The sequence below is a fragment of the Sphaerodactylus townsendi genome, linkage group LG02 (genome assembly GCF_021028975.2).
Source record: "Sphaerodactylus townsendi isolate TG3544 linkage group LG02, MPM_Stown_v2.3, whole genome shotgun sequence".
Lineage (NCBI taxonomy): Eukaryota > Metazoa > Chordata > Lepidosauria > Squamata > Sphaerodactylidae > Sphaerodactylus > Sphaerodactylus townsendi.
In genome coordinates, this window is record NC_059426.1 from 116,348,653 (window position 1) to 116,368,623 (window position 19,971).

Genomic DNA, 19,971 nt, shown 5'->3' on the forward strand with positions numbered 1-19,971 from the left:
CCCAGCTATGGGAAAAGACTAAATGAGTAGAGAGGGAGCAAAATACTGTCTTGGTGCCTGAAAACATAATGGACTGTTGTTGTTATTGTTTTTTCTGCAAGCACCTTCCATGACAGGGTGTTTCATGAATGCAAGGAGTTTAATTTTTTTAAATTATGGGAGCTGGGATAGAAAACATAGTCTGCTGAAGTCTCATAGAATTTAGCTGGTTTCAAGTGGGTAACCATGCTAATCTGTAGGCTAGAACAAATTCAAATTCAGTAACTCCTTATAAAAACACCAACATTTTCCAGGATGTGAGCTTTTATGTGTCAAACCTCACTTTATCAGACTGTTACACTCTTGGGTTAGAAAAATAACCCAGAATCCAGAGGAGTTCATATCCACGGGATTTTCAGCCTCTTGTATTCCCTGAAAAGCTACTTGAGAGCCAGTGTGGGATAGTTGTTGGACTAGGATCTGGGAGACCCATGAGAGCCAGCATGGTGTAGTGGTTAAGAACAGGTAGACTCTAATCTGGAGAACAGGGTTTGATTCCCCACTCCTCCTCATGAGTAGTTGGCTCTTATCTGGTGAACCAGATGTGTTTCTGCACTCCTACATTCCTGCAGGGTGACCTTGGGCTAGTCACAGTTCTTCAGAACTCTCTCAGCCTCACCTACCTCACAAGGTGCCTGTTGTGGGGAGAGAAGGGGAGAGTATCAATCCAAACTCTTTTTCTACTTGTCTTTTGAATCCCCACTGTGCCATGGAAGCTTGCAGGGTGATCTTGAGCCACTTGAACACACACACTCAGCCTAGCTTACCTCTTAAATAAGGTGACCAGATGGTCACCTTCAAGAACCGGGACGGGTGCAGGCAATTCGCTACAAGCAAGACATGCGCGCTAATACCGCACACACAATATTCACGCAGCCACACACACTCGCACACACACATGGAGCCATTACTACACTCGCGACACTTTACGCACACAAGATACAGCCATAATACACCGCCAAGAGACGCCATCAATATTCGCGACACACATGGGCTGCTGCTTGGGCCTTCTGCTGCTGTTTCCCCACCCCTGTCACAGGGCGTGGGAAACGGCAGCGCCCCAGAAGGTTGGCCATGCCTCTGCGCTCAGCTAAGCAAAGAGGCGGTCGCAGGATATTTCTGGGGCGCTGCCGCTTCCCGCCTCTGTGACAGGGTGGGAAATGGCAGCTACTTCCAGAAGGCAGTGTGCTCGCGTGGCGGTTAGCGCTGGAGGCTGCTTGCACTGCCTTGTATGCTCTGCAGAAGGCAGCGGCAGCCTTCCAGAACCCGTGACATTGGGGAAACCCATGCGGGACAAGTCTTCTGTTCTCTATTGCGGAATGTCTCCGGGCCAAAAGCGGGACGGATGGTCAGCTTACTCTTAAAGCTGTTGTGAGGATAGAATGGAAGAGAGGAGAACAAAGTAAGCTGCTTTGGTGGGTATCCCTTGCAGAATGAGGTAGGGTGTAGATGAAGTAAGTAGATAAATATTTGTGAAGGACACATTTGACTGATCCCATAGAAGGGGGTTTCATGTAAATGGGAAACTCACTGTCCTTGGGTGTACACACAAAAATTCTTTGCATGTATGCATGAACTTTTTTGGAGGTTAGGCATGCGATTTAAATATTTGGAACAAAACAAGGCTCACAACAAAGTGAGCAGCAGAAGAGCTCCAGCCATATCCTCCTGTTCTGTGCCCTTTGGACTCCCTCTCTGACTTCTGTCTGGCAGTTGTTCTAGTGCTGGCTTTTCTTCCATAGTTTACATTCTTTGGTATATAGAAATACAGCAAAATTATTGCTGTTCAGACAATCTCCTCCTTAGCTTCAGTCCACAGGCTTTTGGACTGAGAACATGCAATCATGAACAGCTTTCTGACATCAATATGTTTCCATTCTGTTTAGATCCCCTAAACCTCCCTGAGCGTCACCTCTTTAGTCGCTTCTTTTTCCTCCTCCTCCTCCTGAACCGCAAAGGCAGTTCCTTGCCAGTCTCACAAAGTCGTTCTCTAAGAAATGAATCTTTTGGTTGGTTGTCTGTGTATTTTGGATCTTTTCTCTCCACCTTCCTTTAATATAGTGTGACCATATTTGCACACAAAATTCCAAGAGAGACCATACTGCTGTCTTGCTGGATGCCAAAGTAATAATGCCTGTGGGTTTAGACTCCATACTTCTTCCTGCATATCCTTAGAACTTGCTTGCCTTTGCCCTTGTTGCCAGATGTTGCTTGGATGGTTTTCCAGGCATGTGGTATGAGTGAATGTTACCATGCCACTGAATTCTCAAAAATGTAAGCAGCTTTCATTTGGGAGGCTTCTCAAGGCTAAATTAGATGTTGCAACCAGAAGTGTGTAACATTATCCTGGTGACTCTGTTTACACAGGAAGAGCAGCTTCCAAAGTAACAACTGGGATAGGAAAAGCATGGGAAAGGGGGATTAGCTGTTTCTTTGCTTATCTTTTCTGCCCTCCCCCCAATTGCCTATCCTTTCAAGTAGATTTTCCCCTCAAGGCATTAACATCCCACTTCCTTGATTGTGCTCAACTCCTCTCCCAGTTCCTTTTTAAAAAGAGATTCCATGTATGTAGATGTAATGTAGGTTGGCTTCAGTCTCTCTTTGCCACCACTCATGAAGCTACTTTCCACCAGTGCCTGCACTCATTATGCAGCAGCAGCAGCTAGGATGCTGGGTTTGTGCTAGAGAGCCATCCCACACACAAGACTTGCCAAAGCAAAAAACAGTATCTCTCCAGTCTGAGAACATCACAGAGAGCCGCTTGTTGTCCACACAGAAAAGGTGTCAGAAGACCGACAAGGGATGAGAACCTGTTAGATTTCTGAGAGCCTGACTCCCAAAGCTCCATCTTCCGTAGCCAGCTCCCCCATCTATAGAACTCAGGGATCCCAGCTATATCAGTTGGACTTGAAAAGACTGCATCGGTGCCATAGCTCAAAATAGGTTTGGGATGCAAGGGATCCCAACTGGAGGCTCCCTGGGAAAGGGCAGGGAAGCCACACATAGAGCTGAGATGTACACTGAAATGAAATCCAGTGTAACTACAGTGCTTCTAGAACGTACACTGTGAATAACTTGAATTTTATTCATAGGCCAAATGGTAGGGGAAAGGTCATTCTCCTAAGCTTTTCATCCTTTTGTCTATTCAGACTTGCTGACTGCCAAGGAATATCACTGCCTGTTGCAGCTGCTTTGCCCTGACTTTCCAATGGAGCTTACTCAGAAGGCAGCAAGGTGAGTATGCGTGCATTCCCTGTGGATTCACAGCTTTGGATATATGCAACTCATACTTGTGTAATGGGTACTAAAAGTACCTGTGTTTAAAGGGCAGAATTAATGTGCAGAACTGCCAGGTGCGAATGGTATGTGTGCATTTCAGTAGCCTGGTTTTGCTGCAATAAAACTTCTGCTTCTGCGTTTAATTCAGTTTAATTCAGACTACTGCTTCTGCATTTAATTCAGGCAAATTCATCCTTGATCATGTAAATACGAATATCCCGTGACTTGACTGCACTACATAGTTACTTAAACATGGGTGGATTTTTTGCATCAGGGTTTAAATACTGAAGGCAGAGGCACAACATCCGTGCGGTAAGGGATGTGATTGTACCACAGGTTTTTATACTACTGGGCGGGGGGTTGGTTTAATAGAAGTAATTGGATCCAGTTACATGTGCCTTGTGTTTCTGCCAAATCCTACAAGTAATCCTACAAGGAGCAGCAGTGGTGTAGGAGGTTAAGAGCTCGTGTATCTAATCTGGAGGAACTGGGTTTGATTCCCAGCTCTGCCGCCTGAGCTGTGGAGGCTTATCTGGGGAATTCAGATTAGCCTGTACACTCCTGACCTTGGGCTAGTCACAGCTTCTCGGAGCTCTCTCAGCCCCACCTACCTCACAGGGTGTTTGTTGTGAGCGGGGAAGGGCAAGGAGATTGTAAGCCCCTTTGAGTCTCCTGCAGGAGAGAAAGGGGGGATATAAATCCAAACTCTTCTTCAAACTCTTCTTCTACCATTACTATTGCATCCACTGGATCAAAGATGAATTCTGGGAAGATGAGGAAGAATGTATTAATCTCCTTGCATAGTTTTCAGACAAAAAATCATCCACAGGACATCCAAGGGAATCCTGGTACTAAGATCATGCAGAACCCAGACTGATATTCACTGATATGATTTTTATACTACCATTCTGTTTGAAAAAACATTTCTGGCAGCTTATAAAGAGTATAAGTATCAAATACATAAAGAGAATTGATTTGACTAAAGTAAGTTTGAAAAAATAAAATGAGTGAAACAGTAAAGCAGAAACAGTTGAAAGCCTTCTTACAGCCCATGCAAATGGAGCTTTAAACCCTGGAACCGTTAAAGGCAGCCATAATAGAAATGATAAAAACGGTAGCATTAATAAGACCCAATATAATATCTACTTGAGCCACTGGGAGAGATCTATCAGGAGGTATGGACTGCAGTGTTACCCATGTGTGACTGATACCTAGCTCTACCTTTATTACCTGCCTAATTCCAAGGATGGAGTCCTGAATTGGTGCTTGGAGTCAGTAATGGGCTGGCTTACTGTGAACAAGCTGAAACTTAATCCTGGTGAGACTGAGGTTCTCTGGGTTTGTAGAAACACAGACTTGGGACTTGAGATCTCTCTTACCTTGGATTGAGCTCTGCTTCTGTTGACAAGCCAGTTTTGCATCTTAAGAGTGTTCCTCAGCACAGCAGTCACCTTGGAAAATCATGTGGCTGCAGCAGTCCAGAGCGTTTTCACCCAGCTTTAGCTGGTGGCATGGCTGCATCCATTCCTGGGCAAGTCAAATATTCAGAGGGCCATCAGTGGAAGGTGGATTCGGTAGTATTTAACCAGTGCAGGTTATAAGGACCAGCAGCATGTTTCAAGAGGCTTTGGGTTGAGGAAAAAAACCATTGGTTTAAAAATAGAAAACAATTCATTAAAAACACATTAAATAAACAATATCAGAAACAAAAACAAAAAACAAAAGAAACAAACAAACAAAAAGGAAACAGGGATGATGGCCAGTAACCATTAATATTCACTATGGAACTCCTGTAGACTGCAGAGGATTAGAGAAGGGTATTCGAGGGGCTGGCCAGGCCTATGGGTCTCTATCACCCCAAATGAACGGGCAGCATGCCATAGAATGTTTCTCAACATGCCCTGGATGGTACACATTGTAGTGGAAGATTAGTAGTGGTGAGCATACTCTTTCTCAGGCTTACTTTCCATTAATGATCTTCTCATTCAGAAATCTTTGATCAGCTTCCAAAGATTCCAAGGGTTTCCCACAATATAGTTTGAAAACCAGTATTCTGGATATCCAATAAACATATGAATATGCCAGCAAGAATGGTTCCCAGTGAAGTTATTAAGGGCCAGAGGAATACTCCCAAGTAAAATGTTTGCTGTGCTGTAGGAACAATGTTTTCTGCATCACAAAGAGAAACACATCTTACTGTGAAGTGCCTCTGAAGATGCCAGCCAAAGATGCACTCAAAACATTAGGAGCAAAAGCTACCAGACCATGTTGTCTGCATCATTTAACCCCTTATTCCCACAAGAGGAAGAATTGCCAGTCTATGCCAGCTTTATGGCATGGGATTTAACTAAGGGCAGAATATTATATAGGCTGTGAAATGTAGGCCCAGATTCTGTGAACACACTAATTTACTTAGCTAAGTCACTGATGTTTCAACCTTTGTTCTGCAAAAGTGAGAGTAATAACCTCCTTCGCGAACCTGTTACAACAATGAATTGGGAACCCTGTAGCGAGTAAGATATTGGTCCACCGTCTTCGCAGAGTGGGCTATAAATCTAAACAAATACACACGATCAGTTTGAAGCCAGATGTGATGATGATGATGTCAGGGAATTTAATCTACAAAGCCATTGTAAACCAAGGGCTGCACTGAGGGGGCAGCTTTCACACCACTCCTCTGCTGTGAGCATTGTGCCTTGGAGACAAACACACTTGGGGACTTGGGACGGCAGGTGTGAGAGAAAAATGAGATCTATGTCTGAGGCTCAGGTGGGGATGATCTCACTGGCTTCTGAGTGCTTCCTTCTGTTAAGTCTGCTCTCACCTACTAAGCTAGTCAAGTGAGGTTACTTGATACTGTTTTAAACTTAAATCTGTCTTTCTGTGTCCTTCCTCATCAATGCCTTCAAACACTCTTATCTGAATTCTTCTCCCCCTCCTCTGATCTTCTGTCTGATGCCCCTTTTCATCCAACTGTAAAACCCTTTAGCCTTGCCAGCTGGGAAGTGATAGTCAAGGGATGGTCACTTTTCCATTCAACTGTCTCTGTGTATAGTTTCCTGAACATGGCCACGCCTTTCACGTAACCTTTCAAGAAGGCTCTGACAGCTGCATAGTTGCTTCAAGCGTAGGTTGTAATTTATGGTTACAACTCAGGGGCAACTGATGAACCTTGGAAACTATGAAATCATAGATTGAGATGATTCCAAAACACAACTAGGTTTTTCAGGGGCTGTTGCTAAGTAGTGATAGCAACAACCTCTTGAAAGAGATCATGCACCATTAGGTCAAAGATAAGAGGCAACAGCATTGCAAATGAAACCAAAATAATCCTAGGCAATGGTTTTTAAAGCTGGGCTTGCCCCATTGACATGTAAAATGGGTGGTGTGTGATTGGAGAAGACAGGGGACAATGGGAGGGGGATGATGAGCCCGTCATTCACTTCTCTAGTCCCTGCAGTCGCTCTCCAGGCAATTTTCTCTTAGCCAGAATTCTATATCACGAATGAGCCTGGCTGAGAAAAATGATGGAAGTGAGGAGTGTGGGGAGAGTTCAGGGCCGCACGCCCCTTTGGCGCTTCCACCCCTCTCTGAATTGTGTGTAAATACGTGGATGCCCCACTTTCATGATCCCCTTTCCCTTCCGAAAACACAATATGAAATGTTTTCATATTGAACCTTCAGAGAGAACTGGACCAGTTGCCACAAGTGTCAGCACGTTCTCTGCAAGGCATCGGCCACAGGCAGTTGGAAGCTTTGATCCTTTGCTGTATTATGTGTCTTACATGGGCTTTGATTTGTGGAGTGGGAAAGATTTTTTTGCTGGCGGCGAAACGTTAAGGCCTGTAGTAGAATTACATGCGTTCTACATCCTGCATCTCATTTTAGAACAAAGGCTTGTAACTGCTTGTTATTGTTAGGCTCTGTTAATATTAAACACTCTGTGAAGTAAGTTACAAAGCTCCCACCCCAAAACACAGGTGATCTTCAGAAAGGAGTGAAAATGCAGTCCTAGAAGTCACACACAAGCCTGGCTGGTCGGCAGAATTGAGCTTTGCTGTAAGCGTGCTTCCTTCCTCTGCTGAAAAAGAAGGTGCTGTGTCTTATCTGTCAGCTAAGTGTTGGGACCCTCTAGCTCAGTGATGGCGAACCTTTTCGAGACCGAGTGCCCAAATTGCAACCCAAAACCCACTTATTTATCGCAAAGTGCCAAGTTGGCAGTTTAACATGAATGCTGAGGTTTTAGTTTAGAAAAAACGGGTTGCTTCGAGGTGCACGTTACTCGGGAGTAAGCTTGGTGAAGCAACCATGCAATGCTTCAAATGGGTGAATCACGACCCTAGGGTGAATCAGAAGCAAGGCCAGCCTAGATGTGTGTGTGGGGGTGTGTGTGATTTTCCGCTCCCCCTACATGACGAACTCTGTGCGCACGTGCCCACAGAGAGGGCTCTGAGTGCCACCTCTGACATGCGTGCCATAGGTTTGCCACCACTGCTCTAGCCCCTCTGAACTATTAAAGCAGCCAGCCCATCCCAAGGCACATGAAAGGGGCAGTCACTTAGCATCAGGCAGTTTTCTAAATTTCCATGTTGGCTCAGCAGTTTTAGCAACATACCCCTTCCCTAACTATTAAAAGAACTGAGCAGATTGAATCTAGCCATTGTAACAAAAGCCATTGACATATTGTGAAATAGCAGTGCCACCTCCCACCCCCCACCCCCCCCCCCACCCCCCCGTCTCCCAAAGCATATATTAGAGAGTTTCCATTTCTCATCCCTGGACTGCCATGTGCAATAGGCCACATTTACTTCTTGCACTCCTGGATGATTACGTTAGGCTGAAAGGTGAAGGTGGAGAAGTCAGGAATTCACTTAAGAGTGGAAGGGATGGACTACGTTAGTGGGTTGATTGACAGCAGAACAAGTGACATTCCTGTGTTTCTACCCCACCATGTCACCTATTTCCAGCTTGTAGCTCTTCTTTTCTACTTGTGTTTCCTTGGTTTTCCTCATTAATTATTTTTTTAAAATGACTGCCCAGAATACACTAAGCCTCATGATGACATGTAACATGGGCCATATAACTACGTATTTGTGGTGCATTTTGAAAAGCAGACGGGAAAGAGCTGTTGTGCCTCCCCCTCCCTCACCCCCACCCCCACCGAACACCTGCATTCTGAAGACTTTATGCCTGTCTGTTTTCCAGCTGTAATACTTGGCCTGTACAAGTATTTGGTCCCTTGGTTACATACCCTAACTTGCACAGATTGGCCTCTCATCCAGTCCTTCAGAAGAGGCACACACAGTACTTTCCCAGATGCTCCAGCTGTGTGGTTAGTCGGTTGCTGCCCAATTGAGTAACTGATTCTAAGTCATTCTTGGCTTCTCTGCTGCACAGGAGCTTGGCTGATTCAAGTCAGTAACCCAGCACCTGTGTGCACCTGCTTTCAGCGAGGTAATTCCCCCAAGATAGAGAAAAATCTTCCTGTATAGCTTTGTTGCCATCACTTAATTTAGCATCGAAAAATATCTCAGAATAGCTTCAAGCTACTTTTAGAATTTGGGGGAGAGGAATCACAGGTAGTTCCACCAAGGACCAGGGCCCTGACATTGCAGCTTAGGAGTTCCACAGGCAAATTAGCTGGATTGCATAGAGAGGTTACCCTCCACTGAATAAGCCCCTTCTTTCTTGACTGTCCCCTTCTCCAGAGAGCAGGACTGTACAGGCAACAGCTTTCATACCTCTCCTTTGATGCCTGCTGGGGGCTATCAGGGGCACATAAAGTAATGGAGCAGCCAGCTATGTGGCCTGTAATATTTCCAAGGTCTGAAGGAGAATGCCATGGGCTGTGCTCTATTGCCTGGGAGATAAAGATACTCCGTCTGCCAGCTTCAAAGCCATCTCCTTGCTGTGGCCGCTGACAATCCCCATAACGTGCTTATTAGTGGGAATTAAGAACTGGAGCTACTGCTGTTCTAGGCAGCAGCGGGAGGAGGAGAAGGAGGTTTTTGGGACATAATAAATAAAGCAGAAGCACTTTGAGATCTTCAAAGGGTTTTGTTTTAAATAGTAGCTTTTCTCCTGGGGACCCTCTTAGCTTTAGTCTTTCTTCCTTGCAATAATTAATTCAAGCTGTTCTGCATGCTTGAATTTGCCTTACTGAACTGAGCTGGTCAGAGTGGCAAGGAAGGATCACCCCGAGACGGATCCTGTATCTCTTCTACCCCGGTCTCCTAGAGCCTCGACTGTGAGCCGCAGGAACCCAGAGCCAGCAAATCCTATAAGCTATAATGGAACTGCAAGCGCCCTAATAGGGTCTCGTTCTATCCAGGCACAGTCCTGAGGGGACTGTTTTTATATGGATGAAAAGGACAACATGAGTCACCAGAATTAATGCCAGTGACACAAATAATAAACATTGCCTTAATCAGAGCATATGTTTTGGCATGTAAGTTGGAATACAAAACCAGTAGTAATTAGGAACCGAAAAGAGAAGAAAAGAACTTATTTGACTCTGCAGTACTTCGCCCAAGACCCATCTCGACTATGTCTGACATTGACTATAGTGTCAGAACGCAAGTCTAAAATGCCAAAGTATGTGGGTTTCAGGCAAGGACCAATTAGAATAACCAGGTAGAACACTTGGACCTCAGATCAAGGCATCTGTTTATTCATAGGGAATTAAAGGTAAAAATGTGTAATTAGAAATCAAAGCAAAACAAATACATAGCTTGCTAGATATTATAACAAGAAGACAGGGCAAAGCAAAAATAGTCTTGCCTAAGCGACCCAAAAAATCAAAATGACTATACCTGGACTACAATAATGCTTAACATAACCCTAAATATGGTGCAACAAATGTTATGGCCATTTAATATCTCAGTGCAAGCAAGTGCAATGTACACAATAGAAACAATTCCACAGTTTGAACAATGTAAATAAGTGAGTAGTAGACTGTTGATCATAGGAGTTCTGATATCTTTCAAACAAATATAGTCCAGACGTGCCACCTGGTTTCCTTTTTTGCCCGTTTTGTGGAGTTAAGTCCACTTCTTCTGTAAAAGTTGTAAAGTCTTGCCTGCATTCTTATAGGTCCATTCTTATAGGACCACCATTCTCTTAAATACTAAATAAAATGGCCATAACTCTTGTTGCTTTTGCTAGATATTGTGCAAGTTCTGTATGGATGATAAGCCGAGGGGATGGTATGCTTCCTTAAATATAGGGTCTACCTTGGGAGATGAGACAAAAGGCTTCTTTCCTGAATCCTTTAAAAGGACAGGCCAGGTTTAACTTTCATCTTGCTCTATTAGTTTAATAAATATCAAATCTGCTTGAAATAGCAGCATAAATTGACATAGTACAGCCTTTGCCCTACTTGCCGTAATAGCTGTGTTTGTCCAGGGTTAAGACAGCAAATAAGAGGAATGTATTGCTGTAATCTTGTTCTTCATTTTTATCTTTTATGTAATTCTTCAGTCTGTAGAATACTTTGGCATTTTTTTTGCCAAATGTCCAGGGACGGGGATGCCTTCCACCACCCAGCAGCCCTCCTCACACCCCTCCCTTTCACAGGCACCCACTCACAGACAGCAAGAGTCCCTGCAACTGGCAACCCAACCCCCAGACTTACCAATGAACATAGGCACCTTGTGGAAGCCAGAAGCCCGGAGAAGCTGCAGGGAGCTGGCAGGAAGCGTATCTAGAGGAAATGGAGCCAGCGGCAAAACCTGAGCACGCCCCCCGCCCCCCCTACACACCATGACTTTGGAGCCTCTCTGAGCCCTGGCACTTACTACCATCCTGCATGCTCCTGGGCCTGCTTGGCTGTCGGCCCCCTCCCTCGGGGCTTGGAGCCCTTGTGGCCTCCCTCCGGCCGGGCGCCAGCGTTTCCAGGGGGGGACTTACACTGAGAAAGCTGCTCGCTGCCTACAGTTGCATCAGGTTATTGTATGGAGGCTGGTTTCTCTCCCCCCACTTCTCCACTCCCCCAGGGCACCGGCTTCTATTCTCGCCCTCCTTCCTCCATGCAAAGCAGGTCAGAAAGAGATCAACGGGGCAACCCCTCCACTAAGAAATCTTGAAACTTGAAATCAATTCTTGAAACCGAGCAGCCCTGTATCTGACTATGCCAATCCCAGGCAGGAGAATCACTTGAAATTAAGCACAACCCCCTTCCCAAAAACACTCTCCAAGAAGCATTGCCCAAGGAGGAGAGCTTGCAAAGGAAGGGCACTGAATGGCAGGATGGAATGCTATGGGCATCTATCAGGGATCTATTGGAGCCGGAGGAGCCTGGACTGGCAAGCCTAAACTTACATCAAGCAATTTGTCTGTTTTTGTGGGGAGGGAGAAATAGACACTAGGCATGTTTTGCCAGCAGTGGCCTCCTCCCCACACTTCGGTCCCACCCAGCGATCAGATCTTGCAAGCACAGATTAGAGTCCAAGGGTGGGGGGGGCTGTAGCTCAACACCCTGCCCTGATCCTCTGCTGTTGACTAGCAACTGCTCAGTGCCTTTTTTCCTTAATGAGTGCAGCCTTGCCGGCAGCCAATCCAAAGCCACAGTGGGCGTGACCCGGCGCTGCCTTGCTGAATGAGTCGGAGCTCCCTAGAGCTGAAGGGCTCCAGTGTGCAAAGAGCTGGGCAAAGTGGTGAAAGTGGCACCAGGAAGGGGGCAAAGAGGTCTGGGAGGGTGGCTAAAGCAGGGACCCGCACCCTTTTCCTCCCCCCTTGCAATTAAGCAAGGGGGCACCTGCAAATTCCTGCTGGCTCCTTTGCATGCACAACTCTTGAAAGTCACCCCAATAGTCAAGGTCAGGCAAGGAAGCCCAAGCAGTGCACCATGCCCCAGTTTTTTGGGCCTAGCTCTTGCAAGCAATTCCCCAGCGGGATTGCAGAGGGAAGGATGGCTGTGGGGCAGGGAAGGTCCCACAGCTGCAGCCACCATTCCCCAGGTGTGTGGGGGGTGATTTTCTGCCCCCCCATGTGACTAAATAGCCTCCACCCCAGGACATGTGACTCCACAGGTCCCCATGGGCAGTACGCCACTGGCAACAGGAGCCAGCCTCAGCACTTCCATAGAGCAAGGGTGGGTTGACACAGCCTCAACCAGGCTGTAATCAGAAGGCTCCAGCCTTTCCTCAGAGTAGGGCAAGGCCCACACAGCCTACACCAGGCTGCAATAAAGGGGTAGGGCCAAAAGTACTTGGTGGCCAATCCCAAGCTGGCAGGGCTTGACAGACAGGCTGCCGGCCATTGATGACCAGAAGCAGGAAGATTCCAATGGAGGAGGAACCCTTTTGAGAGGGATAAAAGGAGGGAAGAGGGGGGCAGCACAGAGTGGTTGGTGGGAGAGATATGGGGAGGGGAGGACTGTAACTGCTGGAAGTGGAAATAAAGGCCTTCCAAGCAAAGAATCCGAGGTCTTCACGTAATGTGGTCACACTGACCAGTTGGGAGGGTATGATCCTACCCTCCAAGGATGGTGGAGAGGGGTGATGCTCACACCAAACTAAGAGAAGAAATTGTTATTTCTTTGTTCTCTTAGTGTCCCAATACCCTTCTTAAATAATGGGTCTACTTTATTAGATGTCCCAGTATATCTTGAGTCTTGCCTTGGATGGCCAACCTGGCCTGATCTCATCAGATCTTAGAAGCTAGCCAGGGCCAGCCCTGATTAATACTTGGATGGGAGATCACCAACAAAGTCCAGGATTGGTATGCAGAAGCAGGTGATGGCAAACCCCCTTTGTTTGCCTCTTGCCTTGAAAACCCTCCAGGGTCACCATGCTGTTACTTGGTGGGTGCGGATTACTTTTCCTCACCAATCACTATAGCCCCAGTCTTCTCCAAACTTGGGTTTCAAACAAAGATTTCTTCATGAATGAGCTGATATTTAAATAACTAGATCATTTTGGAGGCTGTTGTTATGTGTGAAGCACACTGGAGAAAATTAGACAGTTTTCCTGGTCATTGCTCAACCTTGTGGGATTCCAAAAGTCATGGTGGAGGAGTATTGTTACCTTTGGATGCTACCTCATATAAAAAAGGACATTTCCCTAAAATCACTCCATCTCTTAGGAGCAATCCATCTTTTCCTTTAATATTCACAGGGTTCTTAGAATATTTCCACAATCTATAAAATCACATAAGCCCAGTACATACAGTGGACCCTAGGTTTGATTTTAAAGGTATACATTTGCAAGTTGTGAGTCCATTTGGGGAGCCTGTTTTATGACTGTGAGTGTCTTTTGTTCTCCTTCAACACACTTTACTCCCAGTCTATAGTACATGCTTGTGACTGTTTCTTCTTCTTGGTTCCAGGATTGTGTTAATGGACGATGCTGTGGACTGCTTGATGTCTTTTTCAGACTTCCTGTTTGCTTTCCAGATCCAATTTTACTACTCTGGTGAGCCCACCTCAAATTCTCTTCTCTGCTACTACTCAACTACAACAGAAGTGTAAGATTTGGATGTGGCCTTGGTCAGAAAACCTTTAAACACAATACAGATCCTCCTAGTCGTTTGCAAGAGCAAATCCTATTATGTTATGCTGGGTTTGATGGCCACTTTAAACTTGAAAACTCCACATGGCCTAGCACAAATGAATATCACACATACATCTGCTTCACAACATGCACATGAGTCAGTAAAGTGTGGACAGCTTCAACTTCCCAGCACGTCGGAAAGAAGTTAAAGAAATGAGTGTTATGATCAATCTACGTAGTTTTCACATCTTTTTCTTCCCAGTGGGGGTTTTGGTATAGGAAATACATGGGGTTTGAAGTAGCCCAGATTCTTTGTTTATGCTAAACAGGGAGTAATTATTTTCTGGGAGCCAGGGAATTTTTTTTTCCTGCAAGTCTCAAGGAAAATGAGGAGCTAAGTGAAGCTTCCAGTATTATTTGGTGAGTAAGATAAAGAATGAAAGAGGGGTTTCATTACTATTAGTAGGATGAGAAATGCCTCCCTTCTAAGATACAGAACATCACCCAAGTAGCTTGTTCTGGCTGCTTCTGTTGCTGTTGTTTTCTGCACAGGGATGGAATCCAACAGCATTAACAGAAAATAATCCCGTTTGCAGGTCTCATCTCCCCTCATAATCTTTCCATCTTTCTTAATGGTTTAGAGTGCTGTTCATGAGGACAGACAGACAGACAGACAGACAGGGTCATATGGAAATCTTCACTGAACCATGGAGCTTCAGAATAATTTTAAATAATCCCCAGCCCCTTGCATGCATAGAGCCCTTCAGTTTTTTGTGTGTACGTAGAGTTCTACAGGCACACACTGTAATACCTCACATCCATTCTCATCCACACCCAGCATCTTTCCTAGGCTAGCCCACCAGCCCACAAATCACTCAGAGTGGAATCTGTCTGCATCTGTAAATGGCTGACCAAGTCCATAAACAAACTGGTTTAAATTTAGGTTCTGAGAGTAAATAGCTGGAAAGGTCTAGAGCCTGGGAGGAGAGTGCTGTTGGCCAATTACTTCCTCAGTTTTCCCTTCAGGCCCCATGTTGTGTTTACTTTGGAGTTGTACTGAGGCATGCTGGACTGTAACTGGAGCCTGTCTAACCCAGCTCCCTTGGCTCCTCCAACAGTTTCAAACAGCCTGCCTATAACTTGGGTGGTGTTTATTTCTGTGAACGTGGAGGCTTTCAGGACAAAGATACTAAATTGGGTGGCTTTCTCTTTTACTCTACTGTGTAGAATCAATGTTGGAAGGGACCAAGAGCCATCTAGTTAATCCGCTACCCATAGAGCAAGGCCACCCTGCCCCCAACTGCTAGATCAAATGGATAGCTTGTGTGGTACTAGTAACTTGTTGATTGCTGCAGAGCTGCAAAACTGTCTGGCATTTTTTTTAAAAAAAATATTTTTAAAGGAAGTTTTCATTTCTGTCCATTCTTCTTAGTTCCAGGATTGTGTTGTTGCTCAGATATTATTTGGCACTGCTTAGCTGATACTTTAATTTCTGGTGCTGTTCCTTGTCTGTGTTCTGGTTCCTGGACATAATAATCCCAGTAGCTTGGGAAATGTTTCATTACTCAGAAGCAGCTCTTGTTAACAAAAAAATTGGCAACCCCGTGCAGTAGATACTCAGAGGCCACTGTTTGTGATCCTCCCATGGCTTTCCTGTGCATTTCTGAAGAACTTAATCAGTAGATCATGGGAACACTGAACAATGGAATATGCTGCCACAGGAGGTGGTGATGGCCACTAACCTGAATAGCTTTTAAAAGGGTTTGGACAGATTTATGGGGAAGTCGATCTGTGGCTGTCAATCTTGATCCTCCTTGATCTGAGATTGCAAATGCCTTAACAGACCAGGTGCTTGGGAGCAGCAGCAGCAGAAGGCCATTGCTTTCACCTCCTGCATGTGAGCTCCCAAAGGCACCTGGTGGGCCACTGCGAGTAGCAGAGTGCTGGACTAGGTGGACTCTGGTCTGATCCAGCAGGCTTGTTCTTATGTTCTTAAACCATACATCAGGGGTGTCCATCTGCCAGGGACTGATGGGAATCATAGTCCATGAACATCTGGGGCACCAGAGTTGGACACCCCTGCCATACATACACTGTGAGCAATCAGGGAATTGCTGTGCTGCAATCATGCTCCTGAAAGTATTGTAGACACGACATCAGTTCCCAAGGCCGCCTTCAGCCTGATAGACCAGTGGTGGCGAACCTATGGCACAGGTGCCAGAGGTGGCACTCAGAGCCCTCTCTGTGGGCACGTGCAAACAGAGTCATCCCCCCCACACACACACACATACATCTAGGCTGACCTGAGCCCCTGGGGTCGATTATTAGCATTAACCTTAAGACCTAGTTTTGGGGAAGCAGTATAGGTAACCCTGTTAAGCACTGTTAAGCCCCACTGATTTTCATGCGAAGAATTAAAGCACGATCCTTTACCTGGGAGTACGCTCAGTTGCTGGCAATGGGGCTTGCTTCTGAGTAAACCCTCCTGGAGTCGTGATTCACCCGTTGGAAGAGTTGCAGGTTGCTTCAAAGCAAACCACTGACTACCACCAAGCTTACTCCCGAGTGGCATGGGCACATGCAAACAGAGTTCATCATGTGGGGGTGAAATCGCCACCCCCCCCACACATCTAGGCTGGCCTGGGCCGCTGGGCTCGGTTATTAGCATTAAACCTAAGGCCTAGTTTTGGGGAAGCAGTGCAGGTAACCCTATTAAGCTGTTAAATCCCACTGACTTTCATGTGAAAAACTAAAGCACAATCCTTTACCTGGGAGTAAGCTCGGCTGCTGGCAATGGGGCTTGCTTTTGAGTAAACCCTCCTAGGGTCGTGATTCACCCGGTGGAAGAGTTGCACGGTTGCTTCAAAGCAAAGCCACCAACTACCACCAAGCTTACTCCCGAGTAACGCACGCCTCGGAGCCAACCATTTTTTCTAAACTAAAACCTCAGTATTCAGGTTAAATTGCCATGTTGGCACTTTGCAATAAATAAGTGGGTTTTGGGTTGCAATTTGGGCACTCGGTCTCGAAAAGGTTCGCCATCACTGTGATAGACGGACTAGTGTTGAACAACAATTTCTAAACCATTGCACCATTTTTACAGAGTTCCTTGAAAGTGTGGCTGCCATCTATCAAGAGCTCCTGACTGGCAAAAATCCAAACACTGTCATTGTGCCTACATCATCCTCTGGGCAGCATCGTCCACGCCAGACACTAAGTGACTGCAGCCCACTTGATGGGGTGGATGCAGCTGCATTTTTTCAGTGCCTTGAGTCTTTGTGTGACAGGTCAAAATACAGGTAAGACCTGAGATTGGTGGGCTTATTCAGATCCAAGTGTAGTTCATCTACTGCTGCCTTGGAAGAGTGGTAGAGGAGGGGCTACCTAAATGCTTGGTCACATGAGTAACTCAGATGGAGAAATACAAAGTACATAGCTGCATTGTTCCTTAACAAAACAAAAGAGCAATAGCTGTATACTGCTGTGGCGACCCGCATTGTCATTCTACACCTTATTATCACTGTGAGTGTCATGCCCTCAGAGAAGCTCTTATTATTTTCTTATTAAGTTGACCCTTCAGTTACAATGGGTTTAGTTCTTTTGTATAGTGTTCTAAGGGAGGGAACTGTAGTTGGACCTTGTCCCTTTAAGAAATCCCCCTAGAGGCGGTCTTCCTTTCATTACCCAGTAGTGCCCCTGTTTAGTTAATTTAGTTTAAGGTGCCAGTGGAGTTGGAAGGCTTCAATATCTCTTACGTCTATGGTGTATAAGTCTATGGAGTGTAAAAGTTAAGGTGTTAACAGAAAGTAGAATCTAGATAAAGGACACTGAAGGAACCAAGAGAAACCACAAACAAAGTAGACTTTCTTGGAAGAAGTCAAGAAAGAATCAAAGTCTCAAGCTTCAAGTTGTTCCAGTCAAGCAAGTACTTTATTTTAGTCAGACTCTGGGAGGAGTTAGGGTCTCATTTCTTCTATGCAATAAAGCCTCTCTTTTTTTAACTGTTACACCTTGCTTGTGAGTCTCCCACTCTGTTCTGGCTGAGTACAGGGCACCTAAGATATTTTACTTGGATAACAGAACAGTGAAGCAGTGCCATTTTGCTTTTGGGTCTCTAGGGACTGAGTAGCCTTTCTGGTAGCATTTGATGGTTTCAGGCTATAGTTGTAAAGTATGGTGAGGCTTAAGAGTATGAGGCTTAGAGTCAGGAGTGATTTGCACTGGAGTGCCACCTGGTATGCTGCAGTCCAAATTGCTCCCCCCTCCAAATGCTACTTCTGGGAAATGGGATCCAAAGGAACAGCTCATGAGCTAAAGAGAGGCTACATGGTGTAGTTCCTGTCGCATAATTTAGGAAGCCATGTGCAGGTTACAAAGCTGGACCTGATTCAGACAGGACCTTCCATATGGGTCTAAAAGGAAGATGGTACTCTGGTATTCATGCTGCGCTTTTCCTGTATTCCTCTTGTTTTCCTAGCTGCCCCCCATCTGCTGTTGTCAAGGATGTTCTGAGCAGTGTGCAGAGATTGACCTTCTATGGATTCCTAATGGCTCTTACAAAGCATCATGGGATCAACAGAGCCCTTGGTAAAGAAACCTATTCTGTGGCTTGACATAATTTAGGGAAGCTGTTCCCCTGAGAAACATGCCTGTATCCAGGCCACAAAGCCCCACAAGAGGGCTTATCTACACAGACAATAGGATTGCACAGTACTAAATAACTCACAAAGTTATTTGGATAAATTATTAGGGATTATTAGTCTATTATTAGGGATTATTAGTCTATACTACTGTGCAGTTTGCTGAAACAAGGATCCTACTATGTAGTTTTTGCATCATTTAATGTGTCATGTTAATACTTACACTTTTCTTAAGTTCTGTTTTTAGAATTCTGGTTGGTTCTATAACCCCAATCCTATTGCATTGTTTATTGAACACCCCGTCCTATCAATTGTTTTGACTCACTCTACAATCCACCTTGAGTTCAAGTGAGAAAGGTGAACTAGAAAGGTACCTTCAGATCAAAGCCTTTCAGATGATGTTATCAAGAGCTACGACATGCTGCAGCAAAAAAAAAGCTAAAAGTTGGCTTGGATCCAGTGGAGTTTGGCCAGGTGAAAGGATGTCTGCTGATGTGCTGCAGTTTTCTTGCCTCTGCTTTTGCTACAGCCCCAAATACCCTCTGCACCTGGGGGCAGGAGTAGAATTTTGGGAGGTGTTTTGGGCTGCAGTGGGAGGGGAGTGGCATCTCCATGGTTGGAAATCCTTCTGTCTGCAGAAACTCTCCAGCAGATTGAAGCTGTTGCCTTAATTCCTTCTAAATTGCTAAAGATTACACCACATAATATGACCTGAATTCCTTTCAGAGGTTGGCAGGACTAGATTTCCCACTTCCCTGCAGTGACAAAAAAGCCGTGCTGAAGGTTGGAGGGCCCCTTTTCTGCCATGCAAGTCGCCCAATCCTCAAGATGGCCTTTTCAAGGCTCACAAGTGGCTTTTGGAGGAAGGGGCAAGTGGGAAATGTCCATCTTCCACTTGCTCATAGTAGCATATGGGCGGCATAGAAATCTGCCCTGTGTCTTTAGATGTGGACTTTGGACATTTGAAGAGTAAACCCAAAGCACATGAACTTGGCAAAGAGGAGTGCTAATCAGGGAGAAGGGGCTGGCTGCAGAGTGGATAGCTGCAAAATGAGTGACATGGCTCTTAAATCTCTAGATTTTCCTGCCCAGGCCTTCCAAGTTACATTGCTGGCCTAACAATTGTAGCTCAATTTGTTCTGTCATTCCGTGATTATACAGCACAAATGCAGAATTTGATAAGGAGTACTGGCTTTCTTTTTGTCCTCTTAAAAAAAACAAACCAAGTTGCAAATATAGGCTTGGTGATATGGTGTATGGTAAATGACCCTAAATCAGGATATCCATTGGAGTGTGGCTTTTGAATACTGTCATTTCGTCATACTTCTCTGTGACCTACTAACTAGAAACAGAATCAGTGGTGCAAAATAAGTAAATGAAAACATATCACTTAATTTACATAGGTCACACAATCCAGCTTTGCTTGTTAGTGCATGCTAATTTGTAGTTTTTAAAAGGATCCAGCAGAATGCCATGGAAAGCAATTCTGTCTTGAATCTAGGGCCGTTTCCGCACTCCGCACT

The 19,971-nt window shown here is 45.4% G+C and overlaps 1 protein-coding gene across 1 annotated transcript in view; it reads left to right on the forward strand.

Annotated features, from left to right (window-relative positions):
* Positions 1-19,971, forward strand: part of CSTPP1 (centriolar satellite-associated tubulin polyglutamylase complex regulator 1) — a 144,794-nt gene that overhangs the window by 120,018 nt on the left and 4,805 nt on the right. The window contains exons 4-7 of the mRNA XM_048483831.1: positions 3,189-3,273; positions 13,645-13,730; positions 16,912-17,107; positions 18,286-18,395. Of these exons, the coding sequence (XP_048339788.1) occupies positions 3,189-3,273; positions 13,645-13,730; positions 16,912-17,107; positions 18,286-18,395 (477 nt within the window). The remainder of the gene's footprint in view (positions 1-3,188; positions 3,274-13,644; positions 13,731-16,911; positions 17,108-18,285; positions 18,396-19,971) is intronic.